This window comes from Vollenhovia emeryi, unplaced genomic scaffold (assembly GCF_000949405.1).
Source record: "Vollenhovia emeryi isolate VEMERY1.0 unplaced genomic scaffold, V.emery_V1.0 DF939173.1, whole genome shotgun sequence".
Lineage (NCBI taxonomy): Eukaryota > Metazoa > Arthropoda > Insecta > Hymenoptera > Formicidae > Vollenhovia > Vollenhovia emeryi.
In genome coordinates, this window is record NW_011967193.1 from 532,378 (window position 1) to 548,134 (window position 15,757).

At 37.8% G+C, this 15,757-nt stretch overlaps 1 protein-coding gene across 1 annotated transcript in view; it reads left to right on the top strand.

Moving 5' to 3' along the window:
* The first annotated feature begins 266 nt into the window (after nt 1-266).
* The window catches only part of LOC105563629 (glycogen synthase kinase-3 beta), a 49,239-nt gene continuing 33,748 nt past the window's right edge, over nt 267-15,757 (top strand). Inside the window, exon 1 of the mRNA XM_012015368.1 lies at nt 267-666. Coding sequence (XP_011870758.1) covers nt 582-666 — 85 coding nt within the window. The 5' untranslated portion in view covers nt 267-581. The remainder of the gene's footprint in view (nt 667-15,757) is intronic.

Sequence of the window (15,757 nt, forward strand, 5' to 3'; positions counted from 1 at the left end):
CGCGAGTGCGAGGAGGATAAGGTCAACCGCGGAGCAGTGCCGTCCGCGGTTTCGCGCTAAGCTCGTCGCCATCTCTTCCCACCCTTGGCACGCCGCGCTCTCGTCTTCCCGTTCCCACGTCCCCCGTTCCCCCCTTCCTCCTCCACCCCCGTCCGTCCGTTGGGCCGAGCGTCGTGGCGTAAAGTGAGGTGGAAATCGCGAAAAAACGGTGCGAGGAAAGTGACAGAAGAAAAGAAGAGAGAAAGGGAGATAGAAAGAGAGAGAGAGAGAGAGAGAAAGTGCGCGCGCTCGCGCGCGCTCCCGTGCGATGTGATAATCGCGTGTGCGACTGTCATTGATGTGCGAGGTGGCGTTGACGGCGAGGGAAACGACGTCGACCGCGACTACCGGGGCTAACTTCAGGCGGTGGCGGAGGAGGCGGAGGAGCAGTCGCCGGAGGAGCTCACCGGCCGACCTAACCTAGTAGACGCGGTGCCGGAGCAGCGGGCGAGTAGGGCGGAGGAGAGGCCGGCGACGCAGCCCCTTCCGAGTCGCGGTGCTGGTGCGGAGGCGGCGGCGGAGGCGGTCGAGAGAGCTTCAGGATGAGCGGACGACCGAGGACCACCTCCTTCGCCGAGGGTAACAAGCCGCCCGCGAACCCGCCCCTCGGCGGCATGAAGATCAGCAGTAAGTACCGCGCGCTCTCCCGCGTCTCGCCTTCCGCCTCTCCTCTCCCCCCTCCCCTCCCCTCCCCTCCTCTCCCCTCCCCGCCCCGCCCGCCCCCCCCGCTCGACCGCACGGTTTTCGATTACGGTGTCTCTTCCTTCCGTCGCGCCTGGCCTTTACTCTCGTTCGCTCTTAGCGTCACGCGCCCGTCGAACGGGATAATTTGCAACTGAAAGGAACGGACGGCCAGTCTCTCCTTTCGTCCCGCCGGATTTGTCCGCATTTAAAATCCATTCTCTTCTCGGCGCACGTGTCATTTCTTTCTCTCCTTCTTTCGTCCCCTTCCTCCGCCCGCGACAACCGCTCGCGTATAGTTTCGGCGGCCGAGCCTGTGAAAGGTGAAAGAAGGTGCAAAGTGCGAGGGACCAGCGCGCGGTTAACTTGTGACGGGAGGTGCGAGAAGGTGCAGTCGAACGGTTGCGCACTTTGTCCATCTTTGTCTCTCGGGTCTCCCCGCCGCGCGGTTTTCGACGCAAGAGCGAGAGAGAGTTCGATTTTTAGTTCCCCACCGTCCTCGGTCGAATCTAAAACTCTGCTCACTGCCGAGCGCTTCTCGAGCGCGATCGAGTGCAACGAGAAAAAGTACAGACGGGTCCCTTTGACTCACGGACTCGGGGGAGGGGGGGTTTCCGCGCACGTATCGTTTTCTCCTCCTCTTTCACCTCGTGCAACGATCGCGCGCGTATCTATTTTAAATACGAATAGCGAGGAAGGTGCAAAGTGAGTGCGGTTAATTTCGCAAAACGTGGAGTGCAGGAGAGTGCAGAAAGGGGCAGATCTACCGTTCGTCCTTATCTCTCCCTCGTTTCCTCGCGCGCTCGTTCGTTCCCCGTTATTTCTCGTCTCTCATTTCTTGTTTTTTCCCCCCTTTCCTTCCCCCTCTCTTCCGTCCTTCCTTCTCGCCCCCCCTTTTTCTCTTATCGGTTCATCTGTGGGCCGCAAAGCTGCGCGTGTGCGTGCGTACGTGCGTGCGTCCAGATGCTCTCGAAAGCGAGGGAGTGAGGGGCCGCCGGAAGGTGGGAGGTGAAAAATATAGAAGCGATTGCCTTTTTCGTGCTGTCCCCAAGATCCCGCCCTCGCGATCGTCGATCTCCTCGGCTCGCGTCGCATGCTACCCGGGGAGTGCCGTGAGATTGTACGAGGATAAGGGTGGAGTCGAGCGTGCACCCCCCTCCCGCGCATTTTCCCCCCCGTGGCAACCTTTTGATTCACCTGGTTTCCGCGTCCTTGCGGAAAGCGAGGCGGGCTTGAGTGACGAAATGCAACGTGCGTATCTACAGAGAGCCCGGGTCGTTATCCTCTCTCTGCGATCTGATTTTTCATTTTCTGGGCTAACTGGAGGCGAATCGATTCTCTGTCGCTTCTTAAGATAATGATATAGAAAAGGATAAACTAATCGCTGATTAACGGTTAACCAGAAAATGATAAACCGGACCTGTAACGTTATACGCGTTACTACAGAATGTTTCTCTTGAAATAATTCGGGCATTTTTTGTGCATCTGTTGCGTGCCTCGAAGAGCGCGGAATGTTAATGGCGCCCTGAGGCGAGAGTCGCATATCTAACGGTGTGCTTTATCAATCGCAATGTTAACTCTCTGCAATTGATCTTGTATTAATTTAGAGACGTTCGGCTATTTAATGTTTCGTAGTTCCCCCCTCTTTTTCTCTTTCTGCCTGCCTCTGCTTTGTGATTATTATAATTAAGCATTGGGGCATAAAATAAATTTAATTAAAAAATTAAAGTCAATGCGAAAGAGAATGGAAATTGAATTTAACGTTAAACGAAGTGGCGAGACGCGCGGTGTAAAAACGCGAAAATATAAAAGGATATTGCAAAATGTTCTTTTCAAGAGCAGTCTCCGGTAATTTTTAAATACACGACGTCTTTCCAAGGACTCATTAAGCGAGCAGCGGTATATTAAACACGTGATTGCATATTCGGCATATCTTGCTCCTAATTATCACGTTAATTTGTCCTTCGTTAATACATTTAACGTATTCTGATGTTTCGCGCGGATTCGACGACTCATTGCCCTATGAATATTTTGCCTTTGGATTATATTGCATTAAGTTTATGATAAAATCAGGGTGTGTTGAAATCTCGTCTTTGACGTCTTTTACATATCGAGTGGTAAAATGCTCGAAACTGCAGAAAAGTACGCCCGCAGCAGCTTGAAGATATACGGTCAGCACATGAGAAGGATAATTATTTGGTAGTTTATCTTATTTTTTTCTCCGGTAATCTATTTATCATACGTTAATGATTAATCTGGATTGGATGGCTAACCGTCTCGTGCGAGGGAGAAAAACCGTTGAGGACATTGTGGTGGACAGATTTGCGGCATTACTGGGCATTACTAGACATTTTTGGGCATTGGGCCTTGCTGAGGCATTATAAAGATAAAATAAGATGAAATAAGGTAAAACGAGATAAGATAAGATAAAGTAATGCCCACTGGGCGTTTTTGGTGTACATGATTTTGGTTAGCAGTTTACCCCTCGGTCTCGTGAATATTAATTTAGATGGTTCTTCTGAAACTATGAAGAACCTCAAATTTTCTATTAATTTTCTAATAATTATACACGTAAACTGTGCGCGACATCGAAACATCAACTAAAAAAATGAAGGGATTACTAGATATTTTTGGGCATTGGGCCTTGCTGAGGCATTATAAAGATAAAATAAGATGAAATAAGGTAAAACGAGATAAAACAAGATAAAGTAATGCCCAGTGGGCATTGGTGTACATGATTTTGGTCAGCGGTTTACCTCTCGGTCTCGTAAACATTAATTTGGATGGTTCTTTTGAAACTATGAAAAACCTCAAATTTTTTATTAATTTTTTATTAATTATTCACATAAACTGTATATGCGCAACGTCAACAAGAAAAATAAAGGGAACAATAATTTATACTATTAATATTAAAAGTTAAATAATATAAACCATTTTTTCACCGAGCAACGCAACGGAGCGCAGAAACATAGAGACACGGGAAAAAGTTTTATCACGAGGGGTTCCAGCGAATAATATGTAATTAATAGCGTGGGGGGGGGGGAGAGGGATCTTATTCAGTAAAATTATCACGGAATCGATTGAATCGTGTTATTTTCGCGATAATTATTTTCATCGCTCGCGATCATAATCGCGTCGGCGCAACTCAATGACCATGGCAGCGTTGTACACGCGCGATAAATCTGATTATATATGCATTACATTTTTGGCGAGCGTTTGATTTACGTATGTGCTAATTGCGCTACTACATCACGTGCGATATGCGCTGCAATCCATTACACGGAATAAGAGGCTGTAATGCGTGCTAACGCGATCACACAAGACCTGTAACTCTGTTAAAGAACTTTTCGATCCTTAAAACCCTATCATATACGCGTAACATATTATTAGAGGAAAGTCCTCTATTGCGAGATAGGTTTCTAATGCGAAATAGCAGGTTTTCAACAGCCACATTCAATCGCAAATCTGTTTTTTCGCAACGATTACACAATACAACAATGAATTTTCCACTAAACGGATTTTGCCCCAAGGGCAATAAATTCATGGTGGAATCGACTCACGATGCCTGTTAATTTAACAGAAACCCCCGCTATCTCATATTAAGACCCTATCTCGTAATAGGGGACTTTTCTCTATTGATATCTCCCATACTCGAATGAGCTAGCGATTGTAAAGATAAAAAAATGTTGAAAGAGCAAGAGATAAAAATAACGTAAAGTATTAAAATAACAAAAAATAGTATTGCGCGTTTATTCAAACAAACTGATCGGTGTTAACGTGAACTTTCTTTGACGGACAACAAAATATAATAATAGGTAAATGAATAAATAAGTTTGAGGTGGGTGTTAGGGGACGTCAATGTGATCGTTATTTGGATAAGAAAGCATTTCGTCATACTTGATGTTTAATCACGGTCGCAAGTATTCGGGGTTATTCACAGCATTGAAATGATTCCACGTGTGCGAAAACACGTTCGGCTTGATTATTTAATCGCCGCAAGTAACCTAGAAGCCTAATTACACCTGCGTTTAACAAACATTTCTCCATGTTGCGTACCTCTTCACTCGCAAGGCAATTTATGTAACGGCACAGGATAAATCATGTATCTCGCCGTGCAATCCACATGCGCCAGACTGTGCAAGATAAACCGTTACCGCCTTGAACTTGCATAACGCTTGCATAATTTTTAATCGATACACCGAACTATATATGGAGTTAAATTATACTGTTTGACAGAATAAAGCTCCAACATCATTTTTATATTTTCCTCTCTTTACGAGCCACAATTGTAATAAGAGTCTCAACGTTTTTCGTAATTTTGTAGAAGTACGATTCTGACTTTTTCTATTTTCCAGAAATAGAATGTAAGAGGACGTCTCCCATTCTTACGATAATTTCCTACAAAAATATTTCCAAGTGCCTTGCTTTAAAGAGACTCAAGCAAACGGCACGCGATACTGTTTTTCCTACTGGATTACTTACGTGAGCCACTCAGGATTTATCTTTAAGTCGCTCGACCTAAAACTCTGCATCCTCATTGGTTTTCGTAAGCAATCCAGTGAAAAAAATTGTATCGTGTGTCGTTGGCTTGCATTAAAAGAAGTTCCATCTTTGTGTATATAGAACATTGTGTATAGTGTCTCCTACGAGAAATGGTTGCTAGGAGATCTGGTATACAAAGCTACCTGAAATACCTTCCGAGCCCGACCTACCGCTCTCTACGCGCTCATTCGCTCAGACGTTTCAATAAATTATTCGACAACTATTGCGAATTTTGTAAAATGGTACATGACTTTTCATCTTAGTTTGACCTAATCTACCACCATTTTTCGTAGGGGTCCTCTTGTGTCAGACACCCTGCATTTTTTTTAGTGAAAGAACCGTGTAGGGAAAGATGATGAAAATAATAATAACAATTGCAAGTAACTTCTGATACCATTCTATTTGTGCACTTTACGTATCTCGTGCAAGAAATAGAGTGTATCGTTATATATTTAAGACGCTACTGAGTGGCCTACGTCTCCCCAAGGACGCAATGTAATTTGCCATTCCGATGGATTATCTGTGAGATATTGCTGCTCGACATCGAATGGCCGCGGTAGTAGGTGATAGTAGGCGTAAGTAGGCGACGGTAATGATTCAGACTTCTACTTTGACTTTCGTAAACGCGTCTCGCGCACGGGTTATAATTTATTACGTCGCATCTCTAACAGGAATAAACCCCGGCCCGCTGGTGCTGATCGATCCGAAGCTCTACTTCGGGATACACGTATATGTAATTATCGAAATTTCATTAACGTCATCTAAATTAAAAATAGGAAAAACTATAGGCCATATTTTGTACTAGCAATCGTTGTATTTTAATCTCATAGATTTGGAGGGCCAAGTAACGCTCTTCGAGTATTCCCAAATGTATATTCTAATGTCCTTTTTGATAGTCGATTTCTACGATAGTATCGCGTGATAAATGATGAAGGGGAATAAAGGGGAAAATTACCGGACGTGACGTATTTCACTTCGACGACGAAGCTCACATATCAAATTTCTATAACGATAATGTTAAATTGAGATAACTTGGAGCTTCCGTGTTGTCAGCGATAGAGTGTGCTCCTGTCAAAAATAGTGACACAAGTAACGCAATCGCACCGCTATCTTTGGCGCACGCGACCCGCGTACGTCCGTAACCTTCCGATGCAATTAAAAATACAATCCGACCGCGCATTACGTGTTCCTGATTACAAGATATCCTGGAATGATGTAGTGACAATCATCCGCGATTCCTTTAATATCAATGGTGACAGGTTCAAAAAATTATTTTCTAGCTATTTTTGTATTATTTTTAATAATAGGGTTTATGGTTTACTATTATACGAGTGATTCTAATGTGATGGCATGAACTGGGATACGCCCACCTTATTAGAAAGAAATTAAGGTATTCTTTACATCTGACCACTTCTGACTAATTTATTGCTAATTTATTTGCTAATTTATTCAACATTGTATTGTTCCGTTTTTCTCCTCTTTAAATTTCTAACATGTGAAACTATGACTCCATTGTAACTTTTATTTTACTGATTTTGTAATTTTTATTTAATATTGTAATATTCCGCGCTTTTAATTTTTAAATTTCTATATTCAACGTTATCGTCTCTAAATCTCTTTAGTTCGCGCTTGAAAAGGACCAAAATTAATTAATATACAATATATTAAACTTGGACCAGTTAAAGTCGATACAAATTTATTTATTGTTATTTATTACTGGCAAACGTAAGAATATCAAATTTTTTATTTATTTCGCATTAGTAATGTATTATTAAAGACTACAATTGTCTCGATACTTGAAATTTCCCTGAAATGACAACTTGATGGCTGGACAAGTTTCTGTTAAAAAGTAACATCGCGGGAATGGAATGTACTTATTTGCACTGGATATATAGATACATAATTTTTTATTATAACTGATCGATCCATCTTTGGAGAACTGCAAACCCCCGCGGGACTGTTTGCGCTGTAAAGAGGGTCGATCACGTTACCAATTCACGTGTCCGAGATCTAGGTCAATGTGCTTCTACGATATTAAACTATTCGCAAGAGACAAAAAGATGATACGCATATTTTAATGAGCTCCGAGTCCATTAAACGACCCTACTTTTGCTCGATATCTTATTATTGTTCCATTTTGGCACTTTTATTCAAAGTTCAAAGCATTCAAATTCTGTTAAAATATTCATAAAATACATAATATCCGGAAAAATATTCAATAATTAAATATATAGTTGAGCTATTATTATGCAATTTATTGCTGTAGTTTAACGTCGGAGTGACCGAAATTGCGTTTATGACAGTCAGTCTCTGTCACCTCTATGCTTCATTTCTTCCGATTTGTTCAATCATACGTCATGCTAAAACGTATGACACATGCTTTAAATAAAAATACCTAACTAGACATATGATTGACTGAGCACCAACTTAGCACCCCCTTTATTCTAATCTATTATTGCGATCAGTGCGAATATGTTTGTCACCTTTTTTATTCGCACATTTTACCTGATTTTCACGTTCTTTGAAAAAGCATTCTATCTGTCAAAAACCACATTTTTTTAAAATCATATTTTCCTCGTTCTAATTTTATTTAAGCTTGTCAAAATAATTAAAATGCCAACATCTTCATCTTTTTCTTCCATTTTTATAAAAATTAAATTATACATTTAAATTCACAATTCAGCCAGTAAATTGCGACTGATCTTCATAATTTGTATCGTACACCTGTTTTTACGGCGCAAAGTCTACGAATCTCAATCAATTTATGAAAGACAACTTCATTTAAAATAGTTCACTAGTGTACAAAGACAAATTTGAGATATTTTGTTCTCGAAGGAAAGCAAGAATAATCGAGATGCCGTATAACAATTTGACTTATTGTACTATTTGGGAGCTGCCTCATTTTATTTACAATTAGCGATAAATGCGCCTCGCAATGCCTGCTGAGAATTAAGTTCGCTTTCTCGGTTTTTACGATTAGAGATAACAAACCTTGTCGGTTGCATCTTCTTTGTTCGTGACTTATCTCGATAACAGACGGACAACAGTACCGACCGATCCGATGTATAAATAATCGGGGCTGATGGTCGACCAAGTAATTGCGTATTGACGCAGTTGCCAGGCGGAGCGCGGAGACGACCTCTTCGATTGCGCGGAGGATCGATTATCCTCGTGGCGGTGGCAGCGAGCTATTCTGACCCGAATCAGACTCATTCCGCGGGTAGCGGTCTAAAAGGGATCGTATTTCATATGCATCCCGATTCCTCTTAACCTTTTATTGCCCCGATCGATTCTTGTTCGGATTGGCCCGATCGCAGGATCCACGCTTGGTGACAATGCTAAAACGGAAACTATTTAATCCTGAAATGACACTACAATTCCGATATTCCCTTCCCCTGCCACCCCACCAGTATTTCGAAGAAAGGAACCGATATTACCTCAAACCATCTGGTTCCAACCAAAGCTGAAACCAATAAGATATAAAGAATATACTACGAGGGAAACTATTGCAATTATTAGCTTATCAAATGGTGTGTTACATTGTTAAATAACTTACGGATGTCGGTTATTTAAATTATTTAATTGTGCGTCCAGTCTTCCGAATTTTACTGTCAATCACTTATTGTCTGAAGTAAGTTTAAAAGTCACCGGGTTAATAATGCTTTCTCTGCTCCGGCCGTTTTCGAAGATACTCTCGGCTCCTCGATATCGATCACTCAAGGTCACCGTGTTAAATTCGAGTGCAACATATAGTTCAGTTGAAGCTTCCGACGCTTGTTAGCGAAGCTCGAGGTGTAACGGCCCGATGACTTTGTCAATGCCACATTTATTCCTTCTCGGAATCTCGAATCGTTTCACAGAATCGTTTGGAGATACGTATATAATAGGTACGAAGAATATTTTGCTGTTATTAAATCGAGAAAAGCGGAAAATTACTCGTACGATTAAAGTACAGTGCAAAAGAGTGAATTAAAATTACTTGTCAATCTAATTCGAAAATACTAGAAAAATAGAACGATGATTCCAATAAAAAAAAATAGATGAAAATTTGTAACAAAAAGTTATTTTAATTTTTTTAATCGCGACAAATTTTTACTTTATCCGATGCATTGTCAAATTTGTTAATTGTAGAAATAAAAATTAACTCGTGCGATTTCTGAATCTCGCCGATTTCAGTAACACTACAGGATGTTTAACGCCTATTAAGCTGACACAGCCGCTTCAGCACAATCGAATAAGACTTATACATAAATTTAGTGCTCTTTTGTTGCTAATTTGTTGCTCAATTCCCGATTTTTTGCTCCAGCCGATTTGGAGAAAATAGTGATTGTCCTAACCTTAGATTAAAGTTAGCACACACATAAAAAAAGATGAAAAATTAACACATGTTTTTTTGCGCGAATTTGTTGCTAATTAGTTATTCTATTCTGGATATTTAAAGAGATTAGTAGAGATAATTGTTAAAAATTCCGCATTTATTTTATTTATTTAGTTTTATTTTCGTTTAATGAAGTACAACATTATTAAATTCAAATTATGAGATCACAATCACAATAATGAAGAAATATTTTTTTTATGAGGGAAGAAAGTAACGTTACAATAAAATTGTTACGTAAAGAGGGATGGAATTAGATTAAAGAAAGACAACATTATGGAAATGTGGGAGTTAAGGGAACAATATACTACTGTTATCTCAATGAAAAGCGCGGCAATGTACTTTTATTTTTTACAGGAATCGACCCTTTCTAACGGCGCCGGTTGTAAATATCCTTACGTTGCACGTTCACCTTTAAAAATAGCTTCATTACAACGCGTTATAAAGTTGCGTCTGCTGACGCGTTATATTTTTAAACTTTCGCTGTACGTCTCGACAAAAAATTGCGGCCGCATTTGTAGGTGTACGCACAATCAATTATTTATTGGACTTACTCGCTCGTTCGATTACATCACTTTTTACTCGCGTGCTGTATAAACTTCAATACGTTTATGAAATTTAGAACTGAAATCATTTTGGATTGATTTACAATCGTTTTTATTTACCTCACATAAATTCTTCATTCACAAATTATTAAAAAACACTTATAAAGTTATCCGAATTTTTTACCAAATTATTATATATTTATCCTTTCTTTTTCTACTTCTTTTCACGTTTTATTTTTAAATTATTTTAAATCTAATTCAGAAAATCTAAATTACAAGTTTATTCTGAACTAAAAACATGCAATCTTACATTTTGATCTCGCAACTTCGATTTTTTTTTTACATTGTTTTAAGACGATTTGTAGAATCAATTATTAGTTAATTGGATAATTTTTTATTTTCGATACAAGTTTCCTGGGACGTTGCTGACAGTATATGATCAGAGGGAGAGAGATTTTTCTGATTGGTGCCACATCATTAACGTAATTATACTCTCATCTAAAATTGTGTTCTTTTCGTTACAAGAAATCGACCTTCATTTTCTCACTCTCTCTATATGTATTATTGCTGTTTAGTTTATGGAAAATAAATGTGATTTTATTGTGACAACTCTTTCTTTAAAGTAAATTTTTGTTTTAATTGGAAGAAAAATGCAGAAATTAATTTCAAATTAAATTAATGGCAAATAATCTTTTCGATAAATTTTCACAATTTAAATAAGAAATTAACGTCGTTCGAATTTTTCTTACATTACGAACAGCTTTTTTAAATGCAGAAAAGAATTAGTTAAATCACCGGCACGATAAATCTTACAGTGTTATCTCAAAGTATCAGTTATAATTAAAGCTATGAAAGATTAAGAAGTTTGTATTTTTCTGCAATTATAATTGAGATCAATCATCTTCCTCATCTGATCCATCAATTATTCGAATTTTCGTTACAATGAGAGATATGCATTGCGCTTGAAAGTTGCAGTTGCCTAGAATTTATGGAATTCGCCTCTCAAAGTATTATATGTCAGCGAGAGATGTGTCTCATTGCGTCGGTTCCCTTAATGCAATATCACGATCGGCCTTGAGCCGAGAGAAAAACAAGGCGTAGTTTGCCAATATAGGGCTTGATAATTCAAGAGAAATTTTATGGTTCGCGTATATATGTACGTTTTTTATTTACGCGTATATCTTTTTAGGTATATTTACCAGTAAAATTAGACCAATAAAAGCAATATTGCATCGTAAAATCTCTATCAATGCTGGATGTTTGAAAAGATATGATGAACTTCTTATATGAAAACATCTCGTAAAATCTCTCCTAAGAATAAATGAAATAAAGCCCGATTTATTTTCAAGAAACTGTAAACGACTTATTCTTTTCAGATTTCTCGGTTAGAAAAAAGATATTCTTTAAAAATTCATTTTTAAATTAATTGTTGAAAATCTATCTTAAAATTTGACGAAAAGATCTCGTATACTTTCAAACATTTATTGGTTGAAGAGAAATTTTAATAATTATAAGGCAAATATTTAATTTTGCGTATTTATTTCGGTACAAATATTACCTTTCTGTTGTTTAAACTGACATTTTAGGTAAAGTTAAGTGAATACTTCATCAGACACCATCCTTTACCAAAATTAAAATCACGAATTATGGAGAGAACATTATAATAATAATGTAAATTTAAGGAAACTGCACACTATGTTTCATAATTTCGTTGGTAAGAAACTCTTCCATACGATGCACATGAAAACTTGATTAAATTTAATTTATTCAAACATAAAAATTTTATCTTTGGAAAGTAAGAACTACACTTAAAATGAATGCATTTTATAAAATAAAGGACAGTTAATATTAATTCGTGCATCTGCGTGCCAAAAGTGTTTTGGCATCCGGAGCCTCGAAACTTAGCTTAGCTCGAATCATCACTACTTCGGTATACCTCGGTATACCTCGGTTTTTTTGTCGATTAGAGACGTAGCAGACCGCGATATGCTGTTGAATCAATAAATGAATGTTCTTGCCGCAAATAGAAATCCGCTGTTGTTTGCACGGTGTATGCGTTTGTGTTTCGCGTCCACAGGACACCATTGTTCTCCACGGATGATCGCGGAGAACGCCCGCTATTGTCTCCATCGGTTCATCCTTCGACGAAAGCACGATCCGCCGCGTTACTTTCATCGACCCAGCACTTTCCTGCGCCAGATATCTCACATAAATATTTCCCATTAATATTTTACTATATAAAAACCGTTAAATATTGTTTATTGCAATATATTCTACGTTTATCTTCATTCCGTTTATCTTATCGACTATAATTACTATATCAGATTCACTTCAGTTTTACACAGCGCGATAATTGCATCTTGCGATATTTTATAATTTACGAGGAAATATTGTCACTAGATAAAAAGTATTGTTTAACACCCAAGTTTGCACGCAACCTTTTAAAGACACTAGTAATAACAAAATCATATAACAATAGACGGATTTTATTTGGGAAAATACAATATTCAGTCTGAATAATAATCCAGAGACTTGTTTCAAAATATGTATTTTAAACATTGAAAGAAAAGCTAGATATTTAATTATTATGAAAACTGTAATGATTTTATCATATACAATTTGATTATTGTCTGGATAAAAAAGCTTGTTGTGAATTCATATACAAAACTGAATTATATGTCCATTGAAGTTTTTCTGAACATTATCGATAGTTATGATCAATTTGTTTGATCAATTTAAAATTGATTTTTTAAAATGAAACTATGATTCCATGTGGTATGAAATCTAAAAGATCCCATAGCATACCCGAGTTAAAAATAGTCCCGCCTCCACGAAAAAGATACGTGTTCGCTATTAGTTGCATCAGTATATTCTTAGCCGACTAGTATATCGCTAGTATATTCTTAGCGAGTAAGTTGATTTACGATATCATTGGTACGAGCCAAATAGCAATCGTTGCATTCAAGTTCGCAACGTACAATCGGCACTCTATATGTATGTGCAGCCACCTCTTCCGGAAAGCAAGTACCCCAGGTGCCGACCTTGACTGTTAACCTAAGAAAGTTGAACGAACCACCTTTCTGTGAACTTGGCGTTTCGCTCTTAATCAGTTAAACTTTTAATTAGGAGATGTCGATATTTTACTTATAATTGTTGCTAGTAACAATAATATCGTAATCTGAATCATAAAAAAATTTATTATTTTGAGAGATGATCCATAATCTGATTTCAAAATGGAAAAATGTTCATCTTTATTCACAATTGTTCATAGTTTTCCGCGATTTTGTTCGATTGTAGATTTAAAAGTTTAAATTTAAACAGTCAAAACTTGCAACTTTGTCAATTTTTATATTTAGGCATCTGTCATTCCTTGTAGGGATCGATTCTTTTGCGGTTACTTTCTTTTAAAATATCACAATTTTTGAATGGTGCAAATAACTACGGGGAAATTGGAATTACAATTTATCTGCAATTTTATATTTTATTACATGCAGGAATTATTACATGACGTTTATTTTTTCAAAATGTAATTTTATCGTGACTTGAATTACAAAGAATTTAATTGTTGTTACGACAAATAATTGCGATGAAAGTATTAGCATCCCAGGTAGAAATTTTGTCTGGAAACAATCAGGGCCCCATATATTCTTTGTAAAATTTTTCTGGGATCCAGGTGGAAAATCTAGCTAGGGTCTATGTAAAAAGGGACGCCTAAATCGAACAGGCCCTATCGCTGAATCCAGATCGGTCCAAGATTACGCCCGGAATTTGTTTAGAAAAATTATCTGGAATCTAGCTGGGGTCTATAATTTTCCTAGATATTTACTTAGTTTGTAGATACCACAATTATTTTTATGATCCAGTCTGGTCCAGGCTTCAATCTAAAATTTTTCCCTAAAATATTCCCTGGAATTCCACCCGAGCAGAAATTTTAGTAGGGTTCTGATAGGGTCCTAATAAAGATACCTTAATGCCTGGTCAGGCACTCATCAGGCCCTGACAGGGCCCTGACCGTAAATGTAACGTCAAGGTTTATTCATGATCCAGACAACTCGCTCTCACATCATATCGGCTCGCCTTTTATACTAATACGGGACGATTTTTACTTACGCGCGGTCGCCACGTCACGGCAGTATGTGGTACTAGTGCTATCTATTCAGGAGGGAATCAGGGAAAAATCTGTCAGTGGCAATCTAGGACCCCATGTAGATTTTTCCGACTATTTTTCTCTCGGTAAAATCAAGGTAAATTTCTAGGGTGTAGTCTGGACCTAAACGGATATTTTTAATTGGATTTTTCTATCCAGGCCCTGTACTTAATCTCGGCAAATTGAGGCAGATTTCTACCTGGGATGTTTTAATCGAAAATCTGAAAACGAAAATTTGGCTGGTTACACGGTTCGGTGAGGAGGATATGAAGAATGCATGAAGAATTCTCGGTATAGATATTATCATGAAAGTAATTTCCTTGAAAGTACAGTTATAATTATTAATGTTAGAAAGTGTAGGTATTTAACAGTTTTTAAAAACTCGTCGATTATATCGTGCAAATTCAGATAGTTATGGGTACGAAGATATAAATCACTGCAATCAGCCAAGTTATGGACTCTTTATATTTATTTTATAAATTAACATATGTGCATTTTATGCTAATAAAACTGGCAGCTTTCTTAGGCACTGTTTAATTCATTTCATTCTTTCCACGTAAGATAAAATAGTTACTTAGCTTTATTAACTTCACGATTATTACATGGAATACTACTCCAAATTCAATACCATTTTAATAAAGACACTTATGTTTTTATATAATCAAAAATCTATATGTATATAATACATAAATCGTAACATATTGGAACATGTACTTTTTATCAACAAAAAATTAATTCCATTAATATCTGCTACTTTTGATAAATAAATAGGATAGTTTACCAATTAGATTCGTAAGATAGAAGTTAAAAATTGGTAACTTTACATCTTAAAATTTGGTCACGTCGGTGAAAATATTGCACTGTGTATTGATTGAAATTTTCTGCCAAGGATTTATTTTTGGGGATCTCTTTAAAAAACTTTCACATTATATATGTCACTTGAATAACCTTTCCAAAGTTTCAGCGATTGTTCATTGTTTATTCGAAAGTTATATATGACTAAAGAATGCTTTTTGTACAAAACAAAACTTCGAAGACGTATCTATTAAAGATAAGAAGTGAACACGCGTGGGCGGCAAAGGGGCAAAGCCCTTTGGAACCTAATCTAAAATTGGCTTAAGTTAGACTAAGCTGCAGGAGAGAAGGGAATCCATCCACGCGCTTGTTTTGAATTTGAGAAACAATAGGCTAAATACTAGTTTATTTAGATTAAAATCACTTAATAATATGCCAACGATGAATAATTATAATGCTATCAGAATTAGTAAAGGTATAAAATAACTGGAAAAAAAGAAATTTATTTATGATATTAATGAAACCATTTACACATTTTAATTAACTTTCCGAATGAAGATGTGATTTCGATCTCCGATTAACTTATTTACCTTATTCGACGATTTACTTAACAGGTACGTGGAGAGAATTATT